This window comes from Rhinoderma darwinii, chromosome 1, assembly GCF_050947455.1.
Source record: "Rhinoderma darwinii isolate aRhiDar2 chromosome 1, aRhiDar2.hap1, whole genome shotgun sequence".
Taxonomy (NCBI): domain Eukaryota; kingdom Metazoa; phylum Chordata; class Amphibia; order Anura; family Rhinodermatidae; genus Rhinoderma; species Rhinoderma darwinii.
Genome location: NC_134687.1, coordinates 432,880,523 through 432,901,596, shown reverse-complemented (window position 1 = coordinate 432,901,596; position 21,074 = coordinate 432,880,523). Strand labels below are relative to the sequence as shown.

The 21,074-nt window shown below is 41.0% G+C and overlaps 1 protein-coding gene across 1 annotated transcript in view; it reads right to left on the bottom strand.

The window, feature by feature from the left end:
* MYO18B (myosin XVIIIB) overlaps positions 1-21,074 on the bottom strand; it is a 625,429-nt gene that overhangs the window by 570,918 nt on the left and 33,437 nt on the right. Inside the window, exons 11-12 of the mRNA XM_075825873.1 lie at positions 16,709-16,809; positions 5,681-5,744 (exon numbers count right to left, since the gene is read on the bottom strand). Coding sequence (XP_075681988.1) covers positions 5,681-5,744; positions 16,709-16,809 — 165 coding nt within the window. The remainder of the gene's footprint in view (positions 1-5,680; positions 5,745-16,708; positions 16,810-21,074) is intronic.

Genomic DNA, 21,074 nt, shown 5'->3' with positions numbered 1-21,074 from the left:
TGCCATAGGCCTGGAAAACAGCAGGTGTAGATGGCCATTGTTTAGGGGGTTACAGTTCACCTCACCAAGGCCTAAGGGCATAAACAGTACAAGGCATAAACAGTACAGCAGAAGCACTGAGTAAATAAGACACTAGATAGAGATAATGCAGAGAAGAAAGGAGCAGACAACATATTCACAGCTTCAGAGCGACACCTTTTTCAGTGTAGGTCGCAGGTTAAGGGCAACCACAATGTTACTGATAATAGGAAGAACTTGGAAACCATGTAATATGAGGTTTCTGATGGGCACAGAGTGCTGGGTAGCCGTGACTCCTTCCCATCAACAGTTGGTAGTAAATCACTTTGAAGAGATTGAAATAGAAAAAAGGAAGATGGATTCTGCGTTATTTTGATTTGCTGTATTATATCGGATTTACTGGAATTGTGTAACGGTTACACTGCTTGTATCAGATAAGCAATCTAATTTATTTAGAGATTAATGTAGGGAAAAAAAACGGAATGAAAAATGTAAATTTATTTACCAGAACGAGCCGCACAGTTCTGGAGTTCACGTAGAAAATTTTCTTTGTTTCTTTTTGTGAATCATATACAGACCAATTGGGACAGTAATTGTTTGACTGCAGTTTTCCAGACTGGTCTTTATAGGTACGTGGGTTACTGTGGGGTTGAATATACTGGGATATTACATCACATGCCCCATGTACAGCAGATTATGTACAGTAGAATACCATATACAATCAGTATGTGGGTCCTACAGAGTAAAGCTAAAAGGCAATGTCCACCTTCGCAACGAATACCCTGTACTTTAGGGACATTGGAAAATGTCTTTATATCCAATGTCAAGCTGACAAGAAATAAGCAATTTTATTATGGTATGTTGTACATTGAGGCCCCATTCACGCGTGCCAAGTTTCGCACCTAAATTTTTATCATACACGAACATTAATCCATATCCCATGCATGTGAATGGAGTTTCCACAAACCCCTTTATATGCTGAGAAAAAAATTCTGGTCACAGAGAAAAGAAGCATGCTACTTATTCCACGTGGAAAAGCCGAAGATTACCTCCCATTAAGTGGCAATGGGGCTAAACCACGTGTTTATCTAAGGGCCTATTCACACGAACGGTGTCAAATCGGTCGTGAAAAAACAGCAGTTTTGTACCCGTGCGGGACCCGAGTTCACAGATCCCTCATAGACTTGAGTCTATTGAGGAATCCGTGAAAACGGGTAAAAACAGGACATGTCCTCTTTTTTCACGGGCCGTTTACACAAGCCGTTAAAAAAAGGCTGTGTGAATATCCCCATAGACGTGCCTTGATTTTAATGCAGCAGTGTGACCGCCATTAAAATAACAGCCATCACATGGCCGATTATCCCGTTCGTGTGAATAAGCCCTAAGGCTCGCCTGCAGCACATCTGCGGCAGAAATCCGAGGGCAAGCTTCGGATTTCTGCCGCAGAAATATATGTTGGATTTCAATGGCGATGTGCAAACAGAGACTGATAGTGAATCAATAGAATAAAGAACAAATTTCAATATTCCTATTAGTGCTTTACCTCACTACCTTACATGTGCTGTACATGTACAATAATGGCCCTTGTGTTTGTTATTCTTAGTTCCCCAAAAAATTGCAGAGATGATATATTAATGAAGACTGGGAGTTAAAATATAAAAAAGATAGCAAATACTATATGATATTATACCTAGTAGTCACTGTATTTGCATAGTTGCACCCTACTCAGTACAACCTTTCCAAGCTGGTTTAATTTACCCTAGAGACTGCCACGTAGGCACCTGTGATAAATACCGGGTGGCATCTCAAATTAAGAAGGAACCTGCTCTAAAACATTGGATTCTGCAACCGAATTTCTTTCTGACAGGTATTTGAGGAGCAGTTCCAGCTATTTAGTGCTTTGTCATGTGAGATGATCACGCACAGGAATAATTCTGAGTGACTAGAAGAGTCGAGGAGGAAATTTTGCAAGAGCTGCTGTAGGCAGTTGAGCTGTCTTTCATGCTACATTTACTAACAACCTTTCACATGAATCATTTCACACATTAACAGGTTTTATTGCTTATCCCTTGCCTACAGCACCTATAAACTCCTCATTGGAAGGGTTTAAGGCAGCCACACATAGAGCAAGATTGATTCAATACGATGAGTGCGTGTTCGACATACGTTTCAACATTTACTAGTACACTGCATCTGCTCTGGAAGCTTAAACTTTTTACCCATTGTAGTAAAGTAACAGAAAACAAACTTAACGGAGTCATCGGAAACAACACAACCGAGTATACAGTATCACTTTCAGGATAATCACGTGTATAAAAGAAATATGTTTTGCTAATATTTTCTACTATATGAAATAAGAGGGACTAGTTTTCAAATAGTTTGGTGGCCCTGACCCAGACATGGATGCCACATGTTCTGAAACAAAATTCTTTAGCATATTGCAACATTATTTATATTACTGTCTCTATTTCTATTGGTGAGGCTACAAAAAAAATAATCCAAAGCGCAGAATTTGCCAAAGGTACTTATGGAATTCTAATTCATAGTTTAGAAATAGAATAAGTGTGAACTAAATCTACAGCCACATTCCCCCTTCTTTCTCCTCAGTGACCAACGGTAGGACATAGTTTAACTTTGGTCCCGAAATATGTTTGAATTCAGTAGTCCAGGACCGGTCGATATGCATTCAGACCTTCCACACTTGAAATGGCTACACTGCGATCCCTGTCTCAGTAGTTACTCAATCAGCAGTTGTCACAATTTGTCTTAGTCTTAGACTTTTTTTTCCCCAGATCTCGGGTCTGAAAGAAGATCTATATCTTTATTAAAGACATAGGATAAAAACCATCATCCTCTGCTTTGCTAGATTTATTTGCTAAATTTTATTGTATGTCGTCAATAAAGTTGTAGACCCCAGTGCTGGAACTTCTCATACAATTTCTACATTCGGTGACTCCCACTGCCATGCACAAGGGATGTTAAGGCCTCATGCCCACTTCAGTGTTTTTCTTCAGGGTGCTAGCCGTTTTTCTGACGGCTAGCACCCTGACCCATTCATTTCAATGAGGCCAATCACACTTCAGTTTTTTTGACGGTCCCGTTGCTCCGTTCCGATCCAAAGTAGAGCATGTCCTACTTTGGTCTGAGATTCCGTGACCGTGAGGCCCATGCAAGTCAATGGGACCGTCAAAAAAACGAAGGTGCAATCCGTGTGCCATCTGTGTGTGACGGAGCTGTTGCCTAGCAACGGCCGGGCAGGCAGAAATACATTACAGAAATATTACACTAATCGGCAGCCACTTGTCTCTATCAATCACTGATAGAGAAAAGAGGCTGCTGATTAAAAATAAAATAAAAAGCAGTTCATACGTACCCGGTCGTTGTCTTGGTGACGAGTCCCTCTTCTTCCTCCAGTCCGACCTTCCTTTCTGAGGCGGCAGCCTGTGATTGGCTGTAGAGGCCACTGCAGCCTGTGATTGGCTGCAGAGGCGGTCACGTGGGATGAAGCGTCATCCCTGGAGGCCGGCCTCCTGACGTCATCCTGACGTGCGTGACCGCCACAACAGCCTGTGATTGGCTGCAGCGGTGACATGGATGAAACGTCATCGCTGGAAGACGGACAGGAGGAAAGTAAGTATGAACTTATTTTTTTATTTCATTATAATTGTATTTTCCGAGCGCCGAGCATGGTACTGTCCAGGGTGCTGAAAGAGTTACCTCCGATCAGTGCAGCCCATTAACTCTTTCAGCACCCTGGACAGTACCATGCTCGGCGCTCGGAAACGGAAACACGGAGTGCACATGGCCGCTAAAACGGGCAAACGGATACGTCAAAAACGGCCATGAAAACGGTGTCTGAAGTGTGCACGAGTCCTAATTCTTCAAAACATGGTGGGCTGACAAACTTTGCCTTTATTTTTATTTTATGATTGCATTTTTTTTTTTTACTTTTAATTTTCATCTCTAATTTTCTTTACATTGTCATGGGGGCAGCCCATAAACTTACTATATATAGCAGTTCAGAGATTTTCTTTACAGCAGCTACAGGGACTAGGGAAACGTAAGTCTGAAGATGACTCATTGACTTCTTATATAGAAGAGTGTTGTGGGCATACTCTGTAACATGTGCAGAGGTCACTGTGCAGAGAGGGAGAGGGGTGAGCTGTGACATCATCTATTGTTAATTGTTGATAGTACCCGTGTTATCTACCTCCAGCTTTATAATAGAGGTTTTACTTTCCATTGTAATTCTGCCTGTGATTATAATGAGACAAAACAAGTGTAAAGGCCCTATTACACGGGCCAATAGTCAGGCAAAGGAGCATTCATATGAACGCCTGTTCCCTGATCATTGCCCTGTGTAATCAGGGCACCGATCACTCAATGAATGAGCAAACGCTCATTCCTCTGCTGAGATGATCTTTTATGTAGAATTAAATCATCGTTGTCGGCAGCACATCCCCCTGTGTAATCGGGGAGATGCGCTTCTGACATGAAAATGTAAAGGGACAAGCGATCGGAGTAACGAGTGCTCGTCCCTATACATAAGAAACCATTGCTCCGTGTGATAGGAGCAAACGAGCGCTGATCAATGAGCTGTCTCGTTGATGGGCGGTCGTTTACACGTCTTATGTCGGGCTGAGTAATAGTGCCCTAAGCCTATTGTGGGGATCACCGGCCAATGTAAAAATCTGCAAGGTTTCCAGATATTTTTATATATAGATATTGACATGGAAAATTACATATTTTTGCGACACCAAGCCACGAGATGTCTATGCTGTATGTATCTATGTGTGTCCACCCAGTGGTTGTGATGTGTCAAGGGTTTCGCTAACAGGTCGAAATATTGTACTGAATTGGTTTCATGAGAAATGGGAGTCCTTAACTAAATTCAAGCAAAGGTAAGACACATCTGTAGAAAAACAGCATCACAATTTAAAAAGAAATATGTTTAAAATAAAATATATATATATATTTTAATTTAATGGTATTACTAGAAGTAGCAATGCAGTAAGCACTATAATCCAGTAATATAAGTGATACACAACAATGTATATTCAGTATATTATTGTTACATACAAACAGTAGCTAAAGTGTACGGTATATAGCAAGATTAACTAATTTAGCAAACAGAAAATATTCAGCTAGGTAACTCACAGTAGTAGTGGTGTATAATGAAAGTGAATCCCGCACTAAAAAATAAAAGTTATAGCTATGATTAAGGACACTACTGGTCTGAAACGCGTAAGTGTGGTCCCGGGATTTTTGGTTTTAACTTCTTTGTTTTAATATGACCAAATAAACCTTACAACTTTTATTTTTGAGTGCTGGATTCACCTTCACTATACACCACTATTGCCTTGATTACCTGCTGTCGACACAGGACCAGTTTGGGAGTATTTGCGAGCACCTACAGCATTTGGATTTACTCCATACCAACTTGCATCAACTAAACGCAGTTAAAACGCAGTGGAAACGCAACAGAAGCGTGGTGGACATGTGGTGAGCGAACTTATATTTTTTGAACCCACAGTAGTAACATACTGTCTATCTGTTCCCTGGTAGATCTATTCTTCCACATAGGGTTTGCCCAAGAACAAAAAATAAGAACACTAGTTATACCAATGAGAGCATATATTTGCATAGTATAGAATCTTCCTACCTTCAGACATGGCATGATTCCAAAGGAGTGGCAGTCTGCCATCTGGTGCAGGTGCAGCTCTGACCTGGAAACATTTAAGAAAGATTAAAATTATAATGTGCATAGACTACAAATAACCGTAGATCAAGATGTTCTTTTAACTCTGTGATACTGTATGTAGCAGTACCTAGCAGAAAATAGAAAGATGAACATTTAGATTGATGACAACTGCATTTACACTGTAGTTACCCATGCAGTTCATACTAAATATGAGTGTATGAATACATTTCCTTCACCCTCACCCATTCTTAAAATTACAGAATGTCCAAAAGATTTAAAAATAAATAAAAGTATGAAACAAAACAAGAATATGTCATATTTTTTTGGAACAAGTCATGATATTTTTCTCCATGTCCTAGTGTGCAAACACATCAATGTATACAGTACATTACTGCGACCCAGCATTCCTCAAATCTGTCACTGTGAAATGATATGCTGAAGTTTCTTCGATGTCCATGGTGGCGAGTGATACGAAGATCCAGGTCTCCAGGGATTCTTATGTACAGTCTTATACTTTATTTCATCATTTCTAGGTCATAAGGTTTTCACCCCTTTATGTGGTTATCACATTTCTCATTCTTCAGCAGCATATGCTTTTGGTTCCTATGTCACCTTTATTTTATTGTTATTGGGTTTTTTTATATATATTTTTAGGAAGAAGCTTTGCTTTCATTTTATGGCATGTTACAATAAAAAGGCTTTCTCTTTGGAAAAGAAAATAGCTAATACGAATAGTATCAATTTACTCTTGCATTAGAGTAGCAATCCCAAATTCTGAATTAGTAGGATACAGCACAGAGTGCAAATGGAACAAATAGTGTCTTTTTGCTGCTGTGTAAAAACAGCGCTTCTGTTTGTCGCAAACAACATTAATTCAGTGTTTGTGTTATCGCATCCAATAAGGGGAGAGGATTTGTGTGAGGCATTTCAGCGTCAATAAGGCATCACAAAATTCAGCCAATTGCTAGGAGACTTGTTAAGGGCAGGCCTTTTACTAAATTAGTCATATCTCTGGCTACCAATACTGGGGAACGGCACAAAAATTGTAGTCTTTCCCACAAACTGCGACTTTCGTGCCATTTGTGACTTTCCTATGCCAGAAAACTGGTGCAGAAAAGTTAATCAATTCCACCCAAAATGTCAAAGCTGTAGAATTCCTTTAAGACTAAAAAATACTCTTGGTGGGTGCTGGAAAAGAGATTAAAAATTATCTGATCTTTATGATCTTTATGCCACATTTACCCACTTGTATGCTACAGGCTCAATAGTGCAGAGAGAATCAGAGCGTGTGCACATGTGTGCAGGAGTGCACGATAATTCTCTTTTCAGCTCTCAGCAGACAAGACTGTTTGATCTCGCGAGAGAGATCACACATCACAATCCGCACTCACACTGTCAGTAGCTGATTGGACAGTGTCAGAGCGATAGGTAACACGCCCCCATGCCATTTACAAAAAAAGAAACGCCCCATTGACAGTTCAGGGGGTTATTTACATATTGGGCTCTAAATATAACGGCACCGATATCTAAATAAAGGAGGTGACTAGAAACTTAGTTTAAAGTGGCACAAAGTTTGTGCAGCCCTCCCCATTACATGGTGCACTCAGCTGCACAAGTATGGCCAGGTGAAAGGTTCTCTTTAAGTGATCAGTTACCACGCTGCAGCAAGTTATCAGAATCAAGAAAAGGATTATTACTGTACATCTATTAAGTTGGAGCTATAATTTTCTGATTCCCTTCACACAGCCATAAAGGGTGCAACTGCTGCTAGGGGGAGCACACGTGCATATGGAATTATACAGTTCACTTTAACCTGTTGGCGCAGAACCACATACATGCACGGCATAGAATGCAGCCATTAGCGCATTCCGCTGTGCATGCACGTGAAGGAGATCGTGCGGGCATAGAAGCTATGCCCGCACGATCGCCGCGGGAGAACGGCTGTGACTGACAGTCGGGCTCCCGCTGCAACGGCTAGGATTGGAGAAACCTCCAATTCCGGCCGTCTAACACCTTAAATGCCACGGTCAATAGCGACCGCTACATTTAAGTTGTTTAACAGATGGAGGGCGCTCCCTCTGTCACCAATTGGCAGCCCGCGAATGCAATCGCCGACCACTGATGGGTTGCCATGGCAGCCGGTGGCCTAACAAAGGCCCCCAGGCCTGCCCTGGCTGTATGCCTATTGGGCAGTGACGGAGGCATGTCACTAATAGATTGCCTGTCAATTTTAGGCCTAGTTCACACAGAGTTTTCCGACACGTTTTTTGATGCGGATACTGCGTCGGAGACCGCGCCAAAAAACGGCCGAAAATGCCTCCCATTGATTTCAGTGGGAGGCAGAGAAAGCGTATTTCGCTGCGTTTTTGCCCGTGGCACTCAATGGGTGCGAGCGAAAAACGCTGTGAAAATCGCGGAAAACCGCGTGCAGGCAGATCAAAATCTGCCTCAAAATTCCAAACAGAATTTTGAGGCCAAATTTTACTCCTGCAAAAAACTCAGTGTGAACTCAGCCTTAGGGCTTATTTACATGAACATGCGAAACATCTCGCGACGGCCGTTGAAACAGCGGCCGTCCTTCGGACCTATGTAATTCAATTTGGCCGTGCACACAGCCTTTGTTTCAACGGACCGTGTGAAGGGTCCGTGCGAAAATAGGACATGTCCGTTCTTTTCGCGTATCACCCATCCCTCCATAGACTCTCAACTATGGGGGATGCGTGACATTGCATCCCGCAGGGCTGAGCACGGATGCACCTCGGATGTGAAAAACTGCAGTTTTTCACGTCCGAGAAGCTCAGCGTTCGTGTGAATCAGGCCTTACACTGACAGGCAATAATGCTTTTGCATACTAAGTACACCAAAGCATTATATAAGCGATCAAAAGATCACAAAGCGAAGTCCCCAAGTTAATTAAAAAAAAAAAATAATTACAGTAAAAATTAGAATAAAAACACTTTTATTTACTAGAAGTGCAAAAGAACACAAAACACACACATATATGATATCGCCGCGATCGTAACGACCCGAATAATAAAGTTAAGTTATTAACTAAACTGCCGGGTGAACGTGGTACAAAAAAAACACAAAAACAACGGCGAAAATTTATTTTTTTTCAATTCCCCCCACCAGAAAATGTAATAAAAGTAAATCAATAAGTCCCATGTACCCCAAAATGATACCAATGAAAAATACATCTCGTTCCGCAAAAAACAAGACCTCGATGGCGACATCGACATACAAAATAAAAAAGTTACGGCTCTTGAAATGCGGCGATGCAAAAACAAATAAGTGTTTTAATTGTGCAAAAGTAGTAAAACATAAAAAAACTATACATATTTGGTATCGCCGTAATCGTACTGACCCATAGAATAAAGTTAACATGTTATTTATACCACATAGTAAACGGCGTATATTTAAAATACGAAAAACAATGCTGGAATAGCTGTTTTTTTTTAAATTCCTTCCCTAAAAAAATGAATAAAAGATAAGCAATATAAAATATACACCCAAAAATTCTGCATTTGACAAATACAACTCATCTTGCAAAAAAAAAGCCCTCATATGGCTATATCGACCTAAAAATTAAAAAGTGGACGGAAAAAACTAAAAAGAATGCTTGGTCCTTAAGGCCGAAATAGACCTGGTCTTTAAGGGGTTAAACTTAAAGCGGACCTGTCACCTGGCCAAAAAAAATCCACTTATGGGTATGTTCACACGACAGCGTCCGTAACGGCTGAAATTACGGGGATGTTTCCGCCTGAAAACATCCCCGTAATTTCAGCCGTAACGGCATGTGCAGGCGCTTGAACGCCGCGTCCTTTACGGACGTAATTGGCGCTGCTATTCATTGGAGTCAATGAATAACGGCTCCAATTACGGCCAAAGAAGTGACAGGTCACTTCTTTGACGCGGGCGTCTATTTACGCGCCGTCATTTGACAGCGGCGCGTAAATATAGGCCTCGTGTGAACAGACAAACGTCTGCCCATTGCTTTCAATGGGCAGATGTTTGTCAACGCTATTGAGGCGCTATTTTCGGACGTAATTCGGAGCAAAAACGCCCGAATTACGTCCGTAATTAGTGCGTGTGAACATACCCATATCTTCCCGTTAGATTTTCGGGTGCCTCATAGATTTAGATGTTTTTTTTGTTTTTTGTTTTACTTCGAGTCCCCACTGTTCCTGAGATATCGATGCCATTAGTTTTGGCAACCCAATATGCAAATGAGGACATTGGCTGTCAAGTGGGTGGTTGGCACCGCTCACTTGGCAAGGTGGTGTGGATCTTGAGCTGCTCTGATGCTGACCGCTCTGATCCGACCATGTCAGAGCTGCAAGGTTCACTCCCCCTTGCGTTAACCACTGAATCTCCTGCATCTTTCATTTAAACTATAGCTATAAATAGAAAGGCTTTTAAAAGAAATTAAATAAAATATTAAAGGTTGACAAAAACACAACAGGGATTTAATAGTATTTAAAATTGCTTCTTTCATAGTCTTGACATAAGACATATAACTTCTGGCGGGGGGGGGGGGAGAGTTTAGCTTGTAAAACATTACAGGGGTATTGTGATTCTGTGAAATATTAGAATTGGAAGGCCATATGTCATTGTAAGTGTCCCTGTAAATGCAGATTTATCTTGCAATAAATTGAGTTGGAAATCAATAATCCAATAAGCAACTGTGAGGGACTTTCACTAACTCAAGTGGCATTTAAGCCAGTAAAATATATGTACAGAAATTGCCTTTTGTCTGGAAAATACGCTGACGATCAGCTGATCCCGGGGACTGCAGTTGCTGGTAGTTGCCTGCATTGTAGGTTACAAAGCAAGCATTGAAACGAATGAGTGACTATGTAATATATTGTAGAGGATGAGGTCTGCAGTTTGAGATCTGCTCTTTGCAGAGGCTCACTATTCCGGTTTATCCAGGGACATCCTGAGCTGGGAACCCCTTTATGATGAGCGTAGGCACTACTAGGGCATATGGACAGGGGTTATTCTAATGGGCAACCCCTTTGAAGAGATTGTCTCAGGATAGACATTGAAAAAACAGTACATTGCTAAGATAAGGGCAGTCGCGTGGTCCGTCACAGACTATAATAGGTTTGTCATGTGGCATCTAAAATAAAGCCGAGCTGAGACCTCAGGAGACGAATTGGCTAGGTGGTTTACTAGCGCTGCTTCCACTTCATTTTAGTGATTGGTAGGGATTACAGCTTCAAAACTGCTGACAGAGTGACACAGGGTAGGGGTAGGGCATTGTAAACATACCTCTGGTCTCAGTCATGCGTAGCATCACCGAGAATCTAAGTTTAATTTCTCTGCCGCCATTGAGGTGGGCTCTAGTGGTCTCCTGATTGGATGCTAGAGCCCTCATTCAGAGCAGATAGTGGCACTTGCAACCACGGCACACATAGAAATTTAAATGTTGGTTTCTTGGTGATGCAAATTGTATGACCGAGACAAAAGATATGTTTACAATGCCCTCCCCTATATAGCGATGTCAGCAATTTTAAGGCTTTAAAACTGCTGACAGATTACGTTTAAGAGTGTGACATGCCCCCTCTTTTGGCAGTTGAATTCTTGAATAGTGGATACTGAATGTGGATGAAAATAATGCTGATAGAACCTAATTTTTTACCAAATTTCACTATAAGGAAAAGGCAAGACACTGAATAATTACTGGCCAAAAAATGTGAATAATATGTAAATCATCAGAACTTTCTGACACAAGAAAGACAGTCTACTACATGCATATAGGGTACTCTAAATGACTGATGACTATTGGATGAACGCATGCAATACCTTGAACTGCTGGCTGATACCAGTTCCTTCATTAAGCTTTATTTCTATGTTTGCACCTTACCCCATAATAAAACACAATCTAGAAGAGCTCAGTTACTTTAAACGTGGGACTGTCATAGGATGTCACCTATGCCTTGAAATTTCTGATCTGCTAGATCAGAACTGTTTTGTTTCTTTTATTAATTTTTTTATTTAACAAAGAAAAATCTACTGTAAATACAAAACCACTTGTACAACTGTAATAACAACTATTATAGTGAATGGGAATCATCTTGGCATAACAGCTCAGCCATGAAGCAATAGACTATGGAAACTCACAATGCAAGGATGCAGAGTGCTAAAGCATGTGGCCCATAAACCCTGTGTTGCATCACTGACCACAGACTTCCAAATGGTTAAATTAGCATCAGGACAAGAACTGTGCATCGGGAGCTTCATGAAATGGTTTTCCATGGTCGAGAAGCTGCACACAAGCCTAAGATTACCATGCGTAATGTTAAGCGTCGGCTGGAGGGATGTGAAGTATGCCAGCACTGGAAATGTGTTCTCGGAGTGATGAATCACGGTTTCTTATTTGGTCTCGGCTCCTTACTTCCAGTCAAGAGCAATGTTAATGCTACAGTATAAAAGACATTTTGGAGAATTGTGGGAACATTTTGTGGGAGGCCCTTTCCTGTTCTACTATGACTGTGCTCCAGTACAAAAAACAAGGTCCATAAAGATATAGTTGGGTGAGGTCAGTGTGGAAGAACTTGACTGGCCCGCACAGAGCCCTGACCTCAATCCCATTCAACACCTTTGGGAGGAACTTGAACGCCAATTGCCAACCAGACGTTCTCATATAACATCAACGTCTCACCTCGCAAATGCTCTTTTGGCTGAATAGGTAAAAATTCTCCACGACACACTTCTTAATCTGTAGTTTATATGCATCTAGTCATACTGTACAAAACATGTAGTGTAGATAACAACAGTGTTTTTTATTTTGAAAGACGATAATTTTTGACCAAGTTATGAACAATTTTAGATTTATGGTAATTCGTTTCTTAATAGACAACTGGGCGTTGTACAGAGGAGTGTAAGACGCTGACCAATCAGTGACCAATCAGCGTCATACACTTCTCATTGTTCCAGCCCATTGTTGCAGTGTGATTGTGCAGTGAAAGAAGCTGGGCTGGAACAATGACAAGTGTATGATGCTGATTGGTCACTGATGGGTCAGTGTCATACACTTCTCTGTACAACGCCCAGTTGGTCAAAAGTAAAAACACGCCCAGTTGTCTATTAAGAAACTAATTAGCATAAAGCTAAAATTGCTCATAACTTGCTCAAAAATGATCGTTTTTCAAAATAAAAACCACTGTTGTTATCTACATTACAGCGCCGATCACATTATGTAGGCGATAGGGCACTTATAATCTGGTGACAGAGCCTCTTTAAAGTGAATCCACAATCCCCCTTTTTCTAGAGCCTTTTATCTCAGTACATGTGTAAAATTGCAGTATAGCTATCTGCACTTCATGCACTGACTTTCTGGTGAGGTTGCGCTTATACACAACAGCCAACCTAAACAGGCAGAGCTGCAGATTTAGGAATATAGGAACAGATCAATGGCCTAAGCCTCTTATGGGATTCGTAATAAAGATTTATATGTAGCTTTTCAATAACTGTACATCTGCTTTAAATGTATTTTATTAAAGTATTGACATCGTAGGATGGTGTGTCCATGATTATACATGGCTGCTGATTATGTACAACATACAAAAACACACATTGAAATATTTTCTATTTATATAAGTAAGGGGTGTAGCTGTGGGGGACATGTGACCTGGGTGCGTTATACCAGGGATAAAGCCAACAAGCCACTTTTCCTTGGCCAAGGTATTTAGATACAGGGTTAGGGCAGTGAACGGAATCTTTGCCCCGGGTGAAGGAAAGCGTAGCTTTAACTCAAGGAGTTTCAATGCCTTTCACTACGTCAAATTTAATATCCATTTAGTTTTGGTTGGACCTTTAGCTCATGAGTTTACTATAGACCTTTATTCAGACACAGTAGGGTCTATTACACATTCGATCACTACAGACCTTGCAAAAGCAAGTGAGTCTTGTGTCAATCGTGCAATGTCACAGCTAAGGACAAGGAGACTCTCTGTTTACCTATTTACTATGCATCAGCCTCCTCCTGATTACCATTAGACTTTGGCTTGATGCGGGACATTAATCAGGCTATTCCCAGGCTGTAAAAATCCCATCGCCTGAACCATGTATCAAATCCTTTACAGGCAATGTCAATATAACATGAAGCCGATAACCGATGGCTGGAAGCTTTTTCTAAAAAATCTCTAGGGTTCCATCAATGCCAACTGAAAAGCTGCTGCTGGCTTAAAAAAAAAATAAGAGAGGAGTCTAGGTTTTATCAAGTGCAATTTAAAAATGCGGAAGTGAGGTTAACGAAGCATTAATTATATTCCAACACAGGATCCCTAAGAGAACACCGTAGGACCCATTTATGTGATCATACAGTTGGCGATGGAGCAATATAAACAATATTCTCTTGGCTGTCACCTCATTTCATTACGTATTTATAAAGAAGTAACACATTCTGCAGCGCTATACAACCGGGAGAAGGTATCTAATGAAAATGGAACTGGCAAACATGCACATAGGGAATCTATATAGAAGACACTGGGCCTGTATTTAGGCAATAGATTGTTTGAAGCTATGTGCTTTTTAGCTTACTGGTGTCTGTGAAATGTGTGAAAAGTGTTTCAACCGCCCTTACAAACACAAGGAATATAACAAAAGCTTTTGGTAGAATTCTTATTCATAGGGTTTATCTGGATGTTTTTCTCCACCTAGTGGTGAGAACAGGAACTTTGGAAACCAGAAGTCGAATGAACCATTTAATGGAGAAACTTTTGTCCAAATTCAAGATGATCACCTTATGCTACAGTAAAACGAATACTATATCAGAAATATAAGCCCAAATTGAATTGTGGCATCGGAATAACCATATTAAATGTTCTAAAAAGATAAATCATAAGAACGAAAGCTTAGAATGAAAGCAAGTAATGAAGATTTGTACAAAAAAATCTACCAGTAAATATTATTTATGTACTTCCAAGAGAAGTTGTTCAAAAGTTGTATTCAGCTGTTTCTTACATATAACAGTTCCCGGGTAAGCTGAGTGTCAACCAATATGACCGCCATTAAATCTCCCATAGAGATTTTCATCCATCTTTCCTAGACTCCTCAATGGCAAATCTGCTTAGTTGTGCAGTAACGGGACCCTAGGCAGATTTGACACTCAGTAGTCATAACCCCTATAGGTGTAATATAATGATTCCGAAAGGTAGCCATTAAAGGTTGTCCTTTTAGACACCGAAGAGGCTGGAAATATATTTTAAGAGAATTACAGATGGCAACAAATTAAAAACATTATTAATATTATAAAATATGAAAGTTGAATAATGCAATGAATTGCCAATGGGATGAAAAGCGGCAATAAATGGATTTTGCAGAGTCTGTCATTGGTACCAACACAACTAACTGCAGAAATGGGACACACAGAAAGAAAAAAATATTCTGCCATTTATTCCAGTGATGTCTGGAAAAAAAAGCCGCCTTACCATTTGTTAGTAAGGCCAATATTTTCATGAGATATTCCCCCACTACCAGTATACAAAACTGAGTACTGTTCAGATGTACATCAGCCATAACATTGAAACCACTGACGGGTGAAGTGAATAACAATGTTTATCTCATTACAATGGCGGCTGTCAAGAGGTAGGATATATTAGGCAGCAAGTGAACAAGAGAACAGTCAGTTCTTGAAGTTGATGTGTTAGAAGCAATAAAAATAGGGAAGAGTAAGCATCTGAGCGACTTTGACAATGACCAAATTGTGATGGCTAGACTACTAGGTCATAGAATCTGCAAAACATCAGGTCTTGTGGGGTGTTCCCAGTATGCAGTGGTTAGTACCTGGCAAAAGTAGTCCAAAAAAGGACAACTGCTGAACGGGCGACAGGGTCATGGGTGTATGTGGGGAGCGAACGCTAGCCCGTCTGGTCCGATTACACAGTTACTGTAGCACAAGTTGCTGGAAAAGTAAATTCTAGCTATGGTAGAAAGGTGTCAGAACACAGTGTATCACAGCTTGCTGTGTAGCCCAGACCGGTCAGAGTGCCCATGCTCACTCCTGTCCACCGCTGAAAGCGCCTACAATGGGCATATAAGTACTGGACCATGGTGCTATAGAAAAAAGTAGCCTGGTCTGATGAATCATGTTTTCTTTTACATCATGTGAATGGCCTGGTGCGTATGCATTGCTTACCTGGGAAGAGATGGTACTAGGACGTACTATGGGAGGAAGGCAAGCCAGTGGAGGCAGTGTCATGCTGGACAGTATTGGGAAACCATAGGTTCTGGCATTTATGTGGGTTACTTTGACACTTGCCACCTACCTAAACATTGTTGCAATCAATCCGATCGAGCATCTGTGGGATGTGCTGGATAAAAATGTTCAATCCATGGATGCCCAACTTGCAGGACTTAAAGAATATGCAGTTCACATCTTGGTGCCAGATACCATAGGACACCTTCAGAGGTCTTGTAAAGTCCACGCCATGACAGGTCAGAGCTGTTTTAGCATCATGTGGTTTTAAGGGTTTGTTCACACGCAGTGTTTTCAGGCATATTTCAGGGTTTAAACGCCTCGTAATACGCCTTGAAAAACGCTAGTGAAGCACCGAAAAAACGGCTTCCTATTGAAATCAATGGGAAACCCGGCGTTTAGTTCAGGCGGGTCATATTTTTACGCCGCTTTTTTAAGAAACAGCGCATAAAAAGAAGGAGCAGGTCCCTTCTTGGGTCGTTTTTGGAGCTGTGTTTCATAGGGTCAATTGAAACGGCTTATAAAAAAGCCTCAAAAAACGTTTTCTGCTTTAAAAACGGCTGAAAATCAGAGGCTGTTTTCCCTTGAAAACAGCTCTGTCATTTTCAGACGTTTTTAATTGTGCGTGTGAACATACCCTAAATGTTATGGCTGATCGGTGACTATGGGAGAGATAACGTCACTATATGGCGCCATCTGCTGTCATTCTTTGAATACTATCCCTAGTAATATTTCAACTTTGGCTGCTGCAGTTGTGCAAGTTTTATATCATGTTACAGCCGTACCTGAGACCCAAATCTGCTCCAGTTATCAGCTGCGAGAACACATTGAAGTTACTTTCTCCTTCTGGTTGTTGAGCCACACGAATTCTCTCCAAGAGCATGGTCTGTAAATGACACAAGACTCCATTACACTATCTCGTCGTGTTATATGCAAGCTTAATACATATTGCAACCAAACTGGAATCTTTAGCTAGCAACATAAAACAACATAATGCAGAAAATGTTATACTTAATTTCACTGAAAAAGGGAACTTTACTTAGGCCACATGATCATCAGCCTATGTTGTCAATGGGGCTTTTGAACGTCTTAGGGGAGGTTCCTTGCTTAGGATATACTTGTATTAGCACGAATGAACGCATAGGGTTGAGGTATAAAAACAATGAATCAGTGGGGAGTGTACATTGTTTTTGTTTATTTTATTATGGAACAGTATTGCAATATTTAATCTTTTTTATGCTGGTTTTCTTTGACATGAGAGCCACAGGTCCACCTTCTGAGACCCCTAGTAAACAGCTTTTTTTCTCGAAAGAAGATGCAGACAGCTGCTAATTTTCCCTTGCACCAACCCAAAGCTGTCTTGTAATACATGAGTCCCCAAGTCTACCAGAACGTCAGCTGCTACTTGCAAGCAGATCTCCGCTCTGGTTAATAGAGCCACCCCCATGGTGTAGGGGTGTAGGGTACAGTGACAAGGGTTTTTCTGATGAGACAATGTAACATGCATGGCCGCGGACCGTCAGGTTTACTCACCTCCTGACGGCCACAGACATACACTACCGTTCAAAAGTTTGGGGTCACCCAGACAATTTTGTGTTTTCCATGAAAACTCACACTTATATTTATAAAATGAGTTGCAAAATGACTAGAAAATATAGTCAAGACATTGACAAGGTTAGAAATAATGATTTTTATTTGAAATAATAATTTTCTCCTTCAAACTTTGCTTTCGTCAAAGAATGCTCCATTTGCAGCAATTACAGCATTGCAGACCTTTGGCATTCTAGCTGTTAATTTGCTGAGGTAATCGGGAGAAATTTCACCCCATGCTTCCAGAAGCCCCTCCCACAAGTTGGATTGGCTTGATGGGCACTTCTTGCGTACCATACGGTCAAGCTGCTCCCACAACAGCTCTATGGGGTTGAGATCTGGTGACTGCGCTGGCCACTCCATTACAGATAGAATACCAGCTGCCTGCTTCTTCCCTAAATAGTTCTTGCATAATTTGGAGGTGTGCTTTGGGTCATTGTCCTGTTATAGGATGAAATTGGCTCCAATCAAGCGCTGTCCACAGGGTATGGCATGGCGCTGCAAAATGGAGTGATAGCCTTCCTTATTCAAAATCCCTTTTACCTTGTACAAATCTCCCACTTTACCAGCACCAAAGCAACCCCAGACCATCACATTACCTCCACCATGCTTGACAGATGGCGTCAGGCACTCTTCCAGCATCTTTTCAGTTGTTCTGCATCTCACAAATGTTCTTCTGTGTGATCCAAACACCTCAAACTTCGATTCGTCTGTCCATAACACTTTTTTCCAATTTTCCTCTGTCCAATGTCTGTGTGCTTTTGCCCATATTAATCTTTTCCTTTTATTAGCCAGTCTCAGATATGGCTTTTTCTTTGCCACTCTGCCATGAAGGCCTACATCCCGGAGTCGCCTCTTCACTGTAGACGTTGACACTGGCGTTTTGCGGGTACTATTTAAAGAGGCTCTGTCACCAGATTATCAAATCCCTATCTCCTATTGCATGTGATTGGCGCTGCAATGTAGATAATAGTAACGTTTTTGTTTTTTTTAAAAACGATAATTTTTGGCCAAGTTATGAGCAATTTTATATTTATGCAAATGAGCCTTTCTAATGGACAACTGGGCGTGTTTTCTCTTATTTCCAACTGGGCGTGTATTGTGTTTGTAACATCTGGGCGTGTTTACTTGTTTTACTAGCTGGGCGTTGTGAATAGAAGTGTATGATGCTGACGAATCAGCATCATACACTTCTCATCGTTACCACCCAACTTCTGGCAGTGCACAGAAACACAGCATGTCCTCGCTCGTCCAACGCGATGAAGGACCTGTAGGAGGAAGTGACGTCACAGCGTGATCTCGCGAGAACACGCTGTGTGTCTGTGCACTGTCAGAAGCTGGGAGGTAACGATGAGAAGTGAATGATGCTGATTCGTCAGCATCATACACTTCTATTCACAACGCCCAGCTAGTAAAACAAGTAAACACGCCCAGATGTTACAAACACAATACACGCTCAGTTGGAAATAAGAGAAAACACGCCCAGTTGTCCATTAGAAAGGCTCATTTGCATAAATATAAAATTGCTCATAACTTGGACAAAAATGATCGTTTTTAAAAATAAAAAAAAACGTTACTGTTATCTACATTGCAGCGCCAATCACATGCAATAGGAGATAGGGATTTAAAAATCTGGTGACAGAGCCTCTTTAACCCCTTAAGGACGCAGCCTAGTTTGGGCCTTAAGGCTCAGAGCCCATTTTTCAAATCTGACATATTTCACTTTATGTGGTAAGAACGTCGGAATGCTTAAACCTATCCAAGCGATTTTGAGATTGTTTTTTCGTGACACTTTGGGCTTCATGTTCGTGGTAAAATTTGGTCGATATATTCAGTCTTTATTTGTGAAAAATTGCAAAATTTAGAGAAAATTTACAAAAAATAGCATTTTTCAGAATTTAAATGCATCTGCTTGAAAAACAGACGGTTATACCACCCAAAATAGTTACTAGTTCACATTTCCCATATGTCTACTTTAGATTGGCATCGTTTTTTGAACATTATTTTATTTTTCTTGGACGTTACAAGGCTTAGAACATAAACAGCAATTTCTCATATTCTTAAGAAAATTTCAAAAGCTTTTTTTTGAAGGTACCAGTTCAGTTCTGAAGTGGATTTGAGGGGCCTATGTGTCAGAAACCCCCATAAAACACCCCATTTTAAAAACTAGACCCCTCAAAGTATTCAAAACAGCATATAGAAAGTTTTTTAACCCTTCAGGCATTTCACAGGAATTAAAGCAAAGTGGAAATGAAATTTGCAAATTTAATTTTTTTCTGCTGAATTTCAATTTTATAAAAAAAAATTCTGTAACAGAGAAGGTTTTACCAGAGAAATACTACTAAATATGTATTGTCCAGATTCTGCAGTTTTTAGAAATGTCCCACATGTGGCCCTACTGCGCTCGTGGACTAAAACACAAGCCCCAGAAGCAAAGAAGCACCTAGTGCATTTTGAGGCCTCTTTTTTATTAGAATATATTTTAGGCAGCATGCCAGGTTTGAAGAGGTGTTGAGGTATCAAAACAATGGAAACCCACCAGAAGTGACCCCATTTTGGAAATTACACCCCTCAAGGAATTCATTTATGGTTTTTGTTATCATTTTCACCGCACAGTTTTTTCACAGCACCTATTTGAATTGGGCTGTGAAATGAAAAAAATGATATTTTTTCCAATAAGATGTCATTTTTGATCAAAATTTCTTATTTTCACAAGGAACAACATACCCCATTTTGTTGCCCAATTTGTCCTTAGTGCGGCAATACCCCATTTGTGGTGATAAACTGCCCTTTGGGCCCATGGGAGGGCTCAGAAGGAAAGGACCACCATTTGGCCTACTGGAGCTTTTCTGGTGCTAAGTCATGTATGCAGAAGCCCCTGAGGTACCAGTACAGTTGAAACCCCCGAGAAGTGACCCCATTTTAAAAACTACACCCCTTAAGACATTCATCTAGAGGTGTAGTGAGCATTTTGACCCCACAGGTACTGTGTAAAAGATAATGCGCAGCAGATGGTGCAGTGTGAGATTTGCAATTTTATATATATATATGCCATTTCAGTGTCCAATATATTGTGCCCAGCATGCGCCACCGGAGATCTACACCCCTTAAATTGTAATGTGGGTTCTCCTGGGTACGGCAATACCCTACATGTGGCTGTTATCAGCTGCCTGGGCATACGGCAGGGCTCAGAAGGGAAAGATGAGGGGGGTAAGCTGTGCGGAGTGCATCAGGGTAAATTAAAAATAAAGGGATGGATGATACATTTTAAAACAATCTTTTATACAGAGCCCTGGTTTTTCGGGACACGTGTCACATTGGTATATTGTGACTTTCCTTATCCCCCTCTTATAACAGACTCTGCACCTCTTTTGACTCTTTCCCTTTCCACCGGTTTGGGGAACTTCTCCTGGAAAGTGTTGCCCTGGTACGATGCGTGTGGCCTCGCTTCCAGAAGTACTGGGTGCCCCCCCTTCCTGGTCCCTAAAGATTAGATCTTGAAATTCCAGGAAAGTTCCCCTCTGTCCTGCACATCGACGTAGCACATACGCATTGTACAAA